General features: G+C 37.5%; 1 protein-coding gene across 2 annotated transcripts in view; it reads left to right on the forward strand.

Annotated features, from left to right (window-relative positions):
- The window catches only part of slc38a12 (solute carrier family 38 member 12), a 73,853-nt gene that overhangs the window by 13,941 nt on the left and 46,734 nt on the right, over window positions 1–13,178 (forward strand). For both annotated transcript variants that reach the window (XM_042505567.2, XM_042505566.2), the window contains exons 7-8: window positions 5,790–5,889; window positions 8,742–8,838. In XM_042505567.2, coding sequence (XP_042361501.1) covers window positions 5,790–5,889; window positions 8,742–8,838 — 197 coding nt within the window. The remainder of the gene's footprint in view (window positions 1–5,789; window positions 5,890–8,741; window positions 8,839–13,178) is intronic.

The raw sequence follows: 13,178 nt of genomic DNA on the forward strand, positions 1-13,178 counted from the left end.
AAATGGACTTGTTTGCCTCAGCTTGCAGCCCAATCATTTTCCATAAGCCGCTGCTACAATAGTTTCCTGTGTCAGCTTTGTAAGAGATGCACTTTAATTTCGGGGAGTATGTTGTAATGGCTCGCTGTGATCAACAAAACAGGTCGATAATACGAGTTGAGTCCCAGGAAAGAAGCGCTCTCCATGAAAACCTGATTTGTTTCTCAAAATAAAAGGCCTGTTATGTTGTTACTTAGAATCTGTTCAGTATTTTTACACCTCAGCTCTGCTTCCTGGTGCTAATAGGCACATGTGAGGCTGTGAGGGACAAAAAGTAATAGAAATAGCTCAGATTTGTAAGACTTGTGCTTTGCAGGAAACTCATTTCTTGGTTCAAGGTGTGTGTGTATGTTTTTATAGCGGTAAAAAGTATGTAATCTAGTAAATTTTAAGGGGCTTTTATTGTGCTGTTTGATTGAAAAAGTCTGCTCAAAGACCAAAAACAGAAATAAGAAGTGGAAAACACATACGTGGTTAGTGGTTTCTGCATGTATCTCCTTTTTTCTATTGCCTGCTTATGTCTGTCAGATATTAACCTACATGATTTGAATCTGGCTGTGAATAATAGGGGTTGACCGACATTACGTACTGGCAGTTAATGAGACCAACAACCGATATTTGGAAGCGATACATTTACAATAAAAATTAAAATCTTTCTGTCAATATTTAGAATTTGGAATATAACAAACTCCAACACAAAACTTTGTTAAATGCCTTTAGCAAATGTTTATACAAAAAAGTTGCTGGGAACTTGCTGTATTTTAGGCTGAAAGTTTCAGTTTAGATTAAAGTCAGGTAAAAATTTAAACAAAAAATGAATAAATATAAACAGCACTCTGAGGTTTTGCAAAGTAAAAGTTCCTCTGATGACTGTGGTTTGTTGCAGTTGCTCTGATGCCAGCATAGAGAATTATAGCACCAGCATAAGTATATAAAAATATAAAATATAAATGCAGTACTTGTAAACAATTAAAAAAAATTAACATGTAAATATAAAGACAGTAAATACAGTAATGGACAAATAACACTAGTATGTGAATAGTATGTGAATATTTAAATTATATGGATAATGTGCTGAGTGTCTTAAGTGTGTAGTATCTAAAACTGTGCCTTATGCTACTATGCAAAGTATAAAGCTAGTATGTATAACACAGTTTCCCACTCTTTAAGTAATGAAGTCATGTTAAGATAAGTCTGAATCATTGGCATACCTGCGGCTAATGCCGTTTTCAGCTGAAAGTAATACTTCACCTTGCAGATGACAGTTTGAATATCAATTACTCACCCCATGTTACATTGAAATTATGAAATCTTTTTTTTTCACATGCTTTTGGTGAACAAGGAATCTAAAAACAGAGAATTGATGAATTTAATTCAAAGGGGGGCTCTGCCTTTAGCAACAGCAAAACTACATCAAAACGTCTGCTTACAAATTCTCACACAACAGTGTAATCCAAGTGTCTTTTATTCAGTCGTATGCTCAGTCCTTCCCGAATAGACAGCCCTTTCAGGCGGGGAAGTGAACACAAAGTAAAACTGTGCTCTTGAAAGCCCAAACAAACTGACCAATCAAGGAAGTGGTGGACAAGAAGCTCCCGTGTTTGGTGATGTAAAATTAAAGTCACGCAATAACAAAACAAAACAAAAAAATGATGCAAGAAGAGGTAGACCATCAGCTCCTGTGTTCAGCGAGGTAAAATGACTGTTTTTGTCAATGGAGTCTGGCTTTAAAAAGAAGATGGATGTGTTTCCTTTCAGTTCTCCGTCAGAAAGAGCTGTTGGTTTGTGAAACTGAACATATGAGTGGAGAAATGAGACTTGGAATATACTGCATGAGTTGTATGAGAGTTTAACAACTAATGTTTTGATATACATAGCTTTGCTGTTGTTTAAGGCGGACCCCTTTTACTTCAATGTATTGTCTCCGTCTATAGAGTCCTTGGTCACCAGGTGCAATTTCTCTGCACAAAATCACTGTATCACGGGCTGAGTTGTTGATATTCAGATGGTCCTTTTGGGAGTGAAGAATTCCTTTTAAGTAGATGAAGGGGTTTTAGCGCATATGTCTATTGCAGTATAGCGATGCCTAAAATATGTTTTTTTGTGTAAATTTACCATTACATAGTTTCTCCACCAGAGGGCGCCGACAGAATAATTATTCCAGTGTGTTCAGAATAGTAGAATGTTCAAAACTAAATGTAATGCATTCCTCTGAAAAAGTTGTGTGAGATTCAGAACTCTGGGTTGTTCCCACACCTCTGATATTTTCCCAGCAGCTCAAATATGCAGGTCTGATCTTGCTCTCTTGTCTTGTTTGGAAAATCAATTGAGCTAGTCAGAGTTTTGTAGGTACGATTAGGGATGGGATGTTACGCCAGAGCCAGATAATTGTCAATAATCATAGATAAGACTTATGCCACCATATAGATTAGCTTGATCAACATGACCGGCCAATACATTGTTGTAAGATTTCTTTTTAACCCCCAAATATTGATAGTGTTGCAAAAAAAAAAAGGAGCCATGAGTCTTTCTATCTTTTCTTCGAGTTCTGGGTGTAAAAAAAAACCTCACTTTGGTGTCAATTAGAGTTGCAATTGTTAGTTGATTGTAAGAAAACTAATCATTTTTAACAGTTCTGATAATTTATTTATTTTGAAGTTCATTTTTCAAGCAGAGGTGTCCAACATTTGATGGGTAAAGGCTTTTAGATGTGAGAAATAGCTGTTTTTCTGTGTCCGCACTAAATTGATTCTCTTTGAATTCTGGGAAAACAAAACAAGACATTTGATTATCACTTTGGGCTTCTTGTTATTGTGTACTGACAAAGGACTTCAGTGTGTCACCTGCATCACATAGAAATTGTGTTGACAGGTAGACCTTAGTTATCCATTTCTTACTCTGCACTGTCCCATTTACTTATTTTAGAGACATATTTTTAATAGTGCTCTTGCCTTTGGGGCTGGCTCTATTTAGATTTGATTTGCGAAAGTGTAAAATCTCAGTTCATCAAAATCTGACTCTGATATTCCTGCAAGAAGTAAAAATGAAATATAAGGAGAGAAAGGTCAATGAAATTGAAAATAGAGATATATAGAGATTTTTTTTATCAGAGGCTTTCAGTGTGACAGCATGTTGAATTATTCGTGACTTTACAGGAGGTCAAAGCAGACTTTTTTATAATAGGATACTTAAAATAACATATTTTGCCATTCCTGTTATGTAATGTACAGTATTAAATCCCTACTGTTAAACCTGCTGAAGGTTTTTGCTGTAGTTGTTCTTAGAGAGGTTGTCAGGCCTGCTGTCAGTCAGAAGCAGAGCGATGATGGATAGCCATGCGTTACACAGCTACATGAAAGCCCGGGCTCCTATGTGAAGACCCATTTTGCAGCATTTTTGCCCGTGGTTCTGGGTAATAGGGAAATATTAGTTACAGTGCCGTGAAGGCCTGCATCCCTGTGGTCATGCAGAGCGCTCGCCTTGCTATCGCTTACTGACAGCGGCGGCAGAGTACAGTACGTCCTGTTTCTGCTGTCTGCCACTGAGACACTAATATGCTTCGTCCCATGTTGTCCCACAAGAGACAGTATGCAGGGCAGAGAAGGATTTGTTTCTTTTAATGATAATGTGAGAAATAGGACTGGGAAATAATTAATTTTCCTTTTTCTTCTTTCTTAACCCTGAAAGTCCAAACTGTATTTCTTCACTTGTTTCACTACAGAACTGCTTTACTGTACTTTGCATTTGACCGTGCATGGAAAAAGTAGGTGAACTAATAATTTTAGCGATTTTATGCAGCTCTGAGCAGCCCATCTTTACTGGTACCAAAACCATATTTTTCCTTCCTTTGAGAAATACAGTTTCTGAAAAATCTTGAATTTCGTTTAGCTTCTCAGCTGTTCAGTGAAATAATTTGGGAGGACATTTTCACAGTTAAAAAGTTCAAACAAAAGTTCTTTTTTTTCATGTTACTTGCATCTTTGATCAAAATATTGATTAAATTGAAATGAAACAAAGCGGAAGCACAACAATTGAAATTTCCTCAGTCAGTGCAATCTTCTCTGTTGATTGCCTCATCCAATTTCACTTGCTGCTTTTATTGATTTTTTCGGTAGGTACTTCAAAATTGCATTTAATACATATGACCACTTTTAAGTAGAAGTTATTAAATAGTTTTTAATATGACTCTGTTTTATGTATTGAGTTGCGTCACTTTTCTTTTAGTTTTGTGTCATGTTTGAGTGTTACTTTCTTAGGGTTGGCGTTTTGTGGTTTCTTAACTTTGAATTTTTGACCCTATTCTTTCACACATATTAACATTACGTGAGATGTTTTTTTGTTTCTAGTTACATGCATTTTTGGATTTTTTATTTTGCTACTTTGAAAACTTTGAAGCTCAATATCTCAAAGCTGCTCAGAAAGTATGCTGACTGTATAGATCTTCTGTGCTGATGTATGTGAAAAATCCACAGTTTGGAATGTGTCCCTTAGTGCAGTAACATCCATATTTGAAGTATTATCTACTGTCATGGCTTCAACTTTGTTTTCTATACTGTTCCTCTGGTAGTCCACCATGAGCTCATTGGTTTTACTAATATTGTACTTCAGGGGATTGTCATTGCACTGTTATGAGGCTCTCTATCAGTCCTTAGTAAAAAAAAAAAGTCTCAAAGTGACGATATCATATTTCTCAATAGAAACTTACATGTCAACATAGTGATAACTTCCATTTTGCCAAAAAAAACACTCAATACCTTTTATTATATTTCCTTAAAGTCATTACTACATCTATCATAAGTCTGGAAAGACATGGATGTAAACTCTATCTTGACTAACAACTGAGAGGTGATAATTCAAGTTTTTAATATTGTCAGACATTTTACAGACCAAACGATTAGTTAAGAAAATAAACGTCAGATCAACTGATAATGAAAATAATCATTACTTGCAACTCCAGTTAATATTATCAGCTTTTCTACAATTAGATGTATTGTTTATTAGGCTGTCATTTCCTTATGTGTTCATCTTCTATCATAGCCTAATTTAACTGTTTGATCGACACTCTCAGCCCTTAATTCATAAAAGAATCAGTGCGGCCCGCGAAGCTGTGAATCTGTCACTTTTTATTCCTTTTTAATGGACTCTATGCTCTAATTTCCTTGGCAGTAATGAATTAGCTGAGGGGTCCAGTTGGACGCTTGAACCCCCTTCTGAGAATTCAAGAGCATGATGGATGTGTGGTGCACTGTGATGATCTGTCTGCTGGTCAAAGCCCTCGATCTTGTCTTGGCAAAGGCAGCCGGGGCTGCGGCCTGCCAGCGGAGTGTGTGGATGAAGAGAAAAGGGCAGATGGCTAAGAGCTTGTCGCTGTGGAGAGTAAAGGCTAACAGGAAAAAAAATCCCTCATGGAGTGATTACTTTTTTAATTAATGCTATTAATATTTTTCATTGGTCCAATAAGATGTGTCTCCGCTGTCCCAGAAAAGGGATGGAGGGATGTCGTGAGCAGAGGTCTGGATGGATGAGAGTGCATTTTAATAGAGATGGCACCATGGTGGTAAAGTTTGACACTCGCGGTCCATCAACTATATTTCATGATTAAGCATTTGGACGGCTGATGGAGATGAAAAATGTGTTTGCTCGTCACCTCTTGACCTCGTGTTACTTTAAGAATCTGTTGATTTCCTTCGCATAGACAAACTTGGCTCACATCTCGAAGTCATTCATGTCTTTTTATTTTTGTCTTTCAGTCGGCGTCAATATGTTCTACATCTGCATCATTGTCTATCTGTATGGAGACCTGGCCATCTACGCAGCAGCTGTGCCTATATCACTGATGGAAGTGGCCTGGTAAGACCAATTTACTCACTTTATGACCTTCATTCTTACTTTTATTGTGGCATAAATGGGTATATATAGATGAATTTTATAGATGTTCACCTTGAAGAACATTTGGAACATTTGCTGCTTTCCATTTTGGCAACTTAAAGCACATGTGTCTTTATCTCATCTGCTCCTCTGCCCTGACTCTTTGCTCCTACTGCCACCCTCTGAACTTGAGATTCAGACAATAAAGCTTTGCTGACAGAGGCCTTTAGGCCCGCTGACCCCTTACCGCTGCTCCTGGCGTCTGAGTCGTATTGACTTGCTTCCAGACAGAAATTTATTGCAAGTCTGTTGGCCAGACTGGGTCAGAATAGTGTATTTTATATGATCACAGACTCAGCCCTTCAGAACCTGGACCACAGAAATATCCATTCCCCCTTTAGTGTTGTTGTAGTGAGATGATTCCCCAATGAGAACCGTATTTGACAGAGATGTTTGTGATTGTTTCAGGCAGTTTTAAAGAAAATACAGTAGATGATGAACAGTATAAACTGCTAGGTCTTGAAAATAGGGATGGGAATTTTATTATACATTAACATTCCAGTGCATATATTAAATTATTTAAAACTACTTGAGTACTCTCAAAAAAAAAATCTAACATAAGAATAGGAATTTAAATGGACCAATAAAAGAAAAAAAGGGCAGTTTGAAAATAATTTATTGAACAACCAGGACAACCTGCAATTAGCCATTAAACCATAAATTCAAACCAGTCAACATGCAGAAAAATTGGCACTCTGTCTGAAACTGTCATCTTTCACTGCCATTAATGTTGCACAGGTTAGACGCAGCACTAAAGGACCGTCTCCGAGCAGCTCTCCCCCAATTTCAGTGATATTGATGGCCGTTCTCTGTGAAGGCCTCCAGCCACCTTTTTACTGCAGCGTCTCATCCTGTTACACACAGTTTAAAGTGAGAAAATAAAAACTAGTAGTGGGTGTGGTGAATAATTTGACATCTTTACCCGACAAACACACTTTGGGGATATGTTAACAGATAGAAAATTCAACAAAAATGAACCACTTTCAGTTATAGATGATCTCTCTTAACTTCAACTGTAGCTTTTCCAGCTTTAAGCAGAAAAGGAGTTCATGGTAGTAAATGCTGAATCCTACTAGAGCTTGGTATCAGTACTTGATACGTAGTATCATTGAAGCATCTCCAGTCAATCTGCATTTAGTCCTTTTTGTGCCGGGGGTCTGATCCCAGATCGTCCCTAACCCCCATCGTGTTTTAGAACTGAATTACTCAATAAAACCAAACTCATCATGAAAACGATCACTTGAACAAACATCAGAGTGATGAGAACTACCCTCAGTGACAGAAACCATCTTTGGGAAAAATTTATATGGCACTTTGAGCTTTTAGTCCTGTTCACTAACATGGAGGGGAGGGCTTTAAGACCTATATTACAGCCAGACACCAGGGGGAGATCAAGATTGAAATGCTACACTTTGGGAGAACTGTCATGATGTCCATCTTTAAATACAGTCTATGGTACTTCTATGTTGTGTGTGAGTGTGTGTGTGTGTGCGCGCATGTGTGTGTGCATGTGTGTGTGTGTGTGTGTGTGTGTGTGTGTGTGTGTGTGTGTGTGTGTGTGTGTGTGTGTGTGTGTGTGTGTGTGTGTGTGTGTGTGTGTGCGCGCGCATGCGTGCAGGTGAACTCTGACCAACAGTTCTTCAGTGCATAGCTCATACTCCCGTAGCAGAAGTCTTATGTTAAACAGACAGAAGGACAGCAACGGCAGGACAAAGAGGTGCTGAGCGAAGCAATACACTGCAATGAATTACGATTGGACTCATTTTAAATAGTAGAGAAGAATATAAATGTCATGTTCACGTGTGGAAAGTTGGACACTGATTATTCAATACAGTTATCGATGCCCATTTTTATGTGACAACAATGTTTATCTATGAACACAATTTGCATCTGTGCCAGGGTTTATATTTTGCCATTTGATACAACATCATACTCAATCCACATCACAAAGTTTCTTGCAAAGCCAGACCCTAACCAGACAGTTGTTCATGTTTTTGTCCACCACACATGACCCCTAAAATGAGATAAAACAAAACAGACAAAAAACAAAATGAGATTCATTGTAATTAGTTTCTTTTTAAAACCCAGAATGGCACACTGACAGAAAGATAAATTATTCTAAAGACTGAGATCTGATCCGTCATCAGGAGACTGTTATTAATACCTTCACTTTACCCTTAAACATAATCTAAAAAACTCTGTTTCTTTCATTTCCTGTTCCATTTGATTAATTTACAATAACACAGTCACAGTCAAGATTTTGAGTTGAAAAAGCCACAGTCTCTTCTTCTTTTTCTTCCTTTTCTAATTGTTGTTGTGACAAAGCGGGCCTACGTCATCCTGTCCTGAGGCTCAGCACACTGATGCTGTCTTATCGTATTAAATTCTCTTCCACTGTGGTCCAAACCTTGCTAACCTTCGAGCAAGAATAAATGTGAGATGTAACTGAGACTTCAAAAGCAGTTTGCTTTGCCTGAAGGCACAAACCACAGACTTCTTAGCAGCATGGGCAGAGCAGAAGATTTTACTAAAGCTCTGTCTGTCACGCAACAATGATCGGGTTTGTGATTACTTTTAAGAGACACTCAAGTTTTCACAGCCGCTGCTGCTCAGGCATTTCACATGACAAGTTGCAATGGGGGTTCAAAATTTAAATTTAAATTTAAATAATGATGGTGAAGGTCTGCAGTGCGATTTGTTATAGATTGCAACGTCTCACAAAAATCGGGATAAACATGAAGTTCTTTTCATTTGTGCTTTTTTTCCCTGCGCAGTGGAAACCACTCCTGCAGCGCTGGAAGTGTGAAGTATAACGACACAGACCCGTGTTGGGGTTCTGTCACGAGGAAAGATGCGTACCGGGTGTTTCTGGTAAGTCCCAACTGCATACACATACTTCGGCTTACCTCCCTGTTTATTGTCAATTAGTTTGGAAAAGACACTACCAGTTATCAGTCTCCTCCTGGGAACTGGAGTTTGGTCCAGGACTGTAGTTAAGACCCCAGTTGGTTCCAAGGCTAGCCCCTCCCCTACAGCATATATTATCTATTTCTTTGGTGGTATCCACTTTTTCTTACCACGATACTTTACTGACATTTTAGCAGGTTACTCAGTGTATGACAATGTATCATGGTTCTGCATGTATGTCTCTAGGGCCTCTTGCATCTCAGTCAGTGGTGGACGAAGTATTCAGTTTTTTTTTGCTGAAATTTAAGTAGCATACTACAACTTTGATTCCAAAGAACTTGAGAGGCTGTGTAAGACATAAATGCAAACACTATGCAATGATTTGCAAATCCTCTTTCCTATATTCAATCAAATACAGTACAAAAACAAGAAATTCAATGTTCTAACTGATAAACTTTGTTGCTTTTTGTAAATATACACTCTCTGGAGACAGGGGCATGTTTACCACCAAGTTACATCCATTTTAATTAGTTATGTTTTACACAGCTTTTTTGGAATCGGAGTTGAAAAATGTAGAAATACTGTGTGACAAGTAAAAGTCCCAGAAAACTTTGTTAGTACAAAAGTAGTGGCATAACATTTTATTCACAGTACCAAAAGTAAAAGCACTTATTTAGAATAATACATATTACATTACTGGATTAAAACTACTGCAGCTTTAACGCATCAATTTAATAATACAGCTGGTAAAGGTAGAGCTAATTTTAGGCAGCTTAATTTAAAATAAGACATCATAATTTATTGGTTGATCTATATTTTGTATAAAAAATATTTATCATTGGAATCTGCAAAGTAATGAGAAATAAAAGTTGTCAGATTAATATGATGGAGCATAAAGTAGAGTATTTCTGTAATGGAGTAGAGGCGTAAAATGAAAATACGGACATAAAAACAAGTATCTCAAAATAGTGCAGAGTTACTTTCTGCCTCTGATATCAGTCATAGATCCACACATACATTTGTTATGGAAAGAAGGTTGAAAATACAGACTCAGCTGGATGATTTTTATTTTCACAAAGACAAGGTTAAAATGAATGATACTTGTTGAACAATGTAAGTACAGCTTGTTTTCAGAGGGGACTCGGTTGGGTCAACGTATACTTTTGGCCCAAACAGTCCAGCTGCACCTAGTCTACAGATGTTTTCATCCCCTGTGTGAATAAGGCGTAATGTGCCAAGCCAGGCTTGAATTTCTGTCTCTGACAACATTTTCTGTCCTGTGAGTCCCTCCCTCACTCAAACTTCCCCGGACACCCCACCTCTGCGGTCCACAGGAAGTGTGTGTGTGTGTGTGTGTGTGTGTGTGTGTGTGTGTGTGTGTGTGTGTGTGTGTGTGTGTGTGTGTGTGTGTGTGTGTGTGTGTGTGTGTGTGTGTGTGTGTGTGTGTGTGTGTGTGTGTCCTTGAAGTCTTAAGCGAGCCAAACTCTGTGATTTCCACTTGAGCTTTAACTTTGCACAGCGACAGTGATAGATGTGCTGATCTCTTCCTGTATAATTTCTCCGCCTCCCTCCTCCTTGCTCTCTGTCTGCTTCCTATCCTCGCCTACATTTTAATAGAATGAGCAGACCCCAAATAATTTGCCAATAAATGAACTTTTCCCCTTTATCTCCTAATGGGATAAGCCTCTTACTGTATGTAAGCAAATTGAAATAATGCTGATTTGTAATCTCCGCTCAATTTGTTTACACTTGCAGTTTTACAGAGTAATTTCCCAGTTTCATCATGACCGCTCAGGGACATAGAGAAGTAACACTGAAGAATATTTTTAACTGTGAACACTGACACGTTGGGATGCAAAGAAGTGACCTTTTTCTCTGGTATCAGCCATAAAAGTACTGCAATTACCCATATTATAATCAGAACCTCCTCTGTATGAACCTAAACTAATTCTTCAGTGAGGCTGTAATTAATTCTTAACTGCAATTGGAGACATTTATACACCAGCATCCTTTATAGAGCTGTTAAAATTTAATTTGTATTTTTTAAGGCTTTGAAACCTGAGCAAGTTGAATTTTCTCAAAAACACAGGAAAAAGTAAAGCAATGAGTAAGAAAATTACCTGATATTTACCCCCCAAAAAGGAAAGTAAAAATGTACAAAAACAGAACAAACAAAAAAAGGTTCAGGTTTCATAGGGTTAAAAAAAATATTTTAACTGTGGTGTGACAATGCATTAAACTCCTAACAGGACACATAATCACATTCAGCTGTTCAACATTCAAATGCTTAAATAAGAAATAAATGATTTGTCCAAAATCCGTCTTAAATTTGGTTAAAAATTACCTAAAAAAAGGTCTTAAAAATCATCAAATTTATTTTCTCTTGATTTTAGTTGGCGATCCATGTGCTTTTTAGACCTAAAAGGTTTTTTGGCATTTAGTATATTTTTATCCTGGAAATTGTCTAGCTTCTTCAAGTTAACTTATTCTGATATAAATCAAAAGTCATTGAGCTAGTGATGAAACATTCAGCAAAGCCTGTTAGCATACTGTACAGCGAGTAGACTGTCTCTTCACTGTGTGTCTGTGCCGACACAGGGTCAGAGGCTCTGGCCTAGAGACACTTCCCAGACTCTGAATGAACGAGTGTAAATAATTGACTATTTCTCATCAGCTGTGCTCTACCCTGTGGAAAGAGCTATCAAAACCCACCCTACCTCGGATCCACCTGAGCTCCTTTGTATTCTCAGTGTTGTGAGCTCAGCTGCAAGGACAAAGTGCCCTCCTTCCAAAGCACTGAAGTGAGTGTTCGTTTTTGTAACGGACCATTTTCACTCAGGTCTTCCAGAGGTACAAAGTTTGATAGGGGTCATTCACTGAAGCCATGCTCAAAATTGCTAGCTAAAGAACTGACTTTAAAAATAGACTTGGAATAAATTTGAAACAGGGTAGTTCTGGCAAATATCGAAATACCCTAACTGCATAGAGAAGAAATAAATATAAATAAAACAGGTTCATAACCCTTTGTGCCCCATGTCTGCATTTCTGTGTTCTCACAATGTTATTAGGGCATGAGGGAAGCAAAGGAGCAAATCATAGAGTAGTTGTGTATTTCAAACGTATTTGATTTTTTATTGCTATTGCTTTTTCATAGGTATTTTAAGAAACCATTAACAAATAGCTTAAAAACACAGAAACAAGCCAACAAAGAATAGAAAACACATATTTTAGTAGATTGAGATAGGCAGCATATTTTTTCAACCTTTTTCTTTCAAAACATGGATTACCAAAACCTTGTTAATCTCCACACTTAATAGAAAACCCTTACCACTGTTATTAGAGTAAATATATAGCAGATCACACATTCCCACTTACCAGGAAGTGGAAACTCATTGTATTCCCAAACAGCATTTTTTTGAGAACAAAAAATTTAATGCTCTGTACCCAATTTAGGAATCCCAAACATTTGAGTTTTCGTGTTGTTTTTCCAACATATCTTTTTCACAAATAGACATGTCAAATATTTAAAAAAAAAAAGGCTACTTTAGTACCAATTAATTCTACTTGAAATTTTGTATATAATTTGTACATTTATATCTTTTTCAACAAATATCCAAAGAGAGCTGAACAAGTTATTACGGGTTTATATGGCAACAGTTACATGCTGTTCCTGAATAACTTTCTGTGTAATAATATAATTTATCTTCTTTCTTTTATTGAACTTCTGCCATTTCATTTGTACTGTAGTTACAGTGACATACTCGTGTGTGTGAATCATTGAAGGCCAATGGGGGCCTGTAGTTGTGTTATGTTTGGACTGCTCTGTGATAAGGGAGCTGCTTTGGTTGTGTCCAGGGGAATCATTGGCAGCGATGGTAGTGACATTACTGCAGCCATAACAATTTTAGCGTTCAGAAAATGACTAGAGATTAAAGAGCAGCCTGATTATGGTGTAGCTCTAAAGAGCTTAATCCCCGCGTGGGTGATTGGTGCTGAGAGAGGGACAGAGAGGCAAAGAGATAGTAAGGGGGGTTGATGTCAGACAGAGGGAGTTGTTGTTTTGATGGACGGAAGCTTTCCCTTCTGAGTTATGCAGGAGAAATTGCCCAGACGAGTTCAGAAGCTTTTATTAACTACTTTTTTTTTTACTGCTGAACTCCATCTTAAACCAGCAACCTGTGGATGTTTTTAAGTATGCCTGCCTATTAAGAATCACCACAAATGAGTCCCAGTAATCACATTTCAGGCCTCAACAAGTGATTATTTCATTGTTATCTGTCAATGTGTTGATTATTATTCATATA

This window comes from Plectropomus leopardus, chromosome 18, assembly GCF_026936395.1.
Source record: "Plectropomus leopardus strain MGB_pleo_1.0 chromosome 18, ASM2693639v1, whole genome shotgun sequence".
In the NCBI taxonomy this organism is placed as follows: Eukaryota; Metazoa; Chordata; class Actinopteri; order Perciformes; family Serranidae; genus Plectropomus; species Plectropomus leopardus.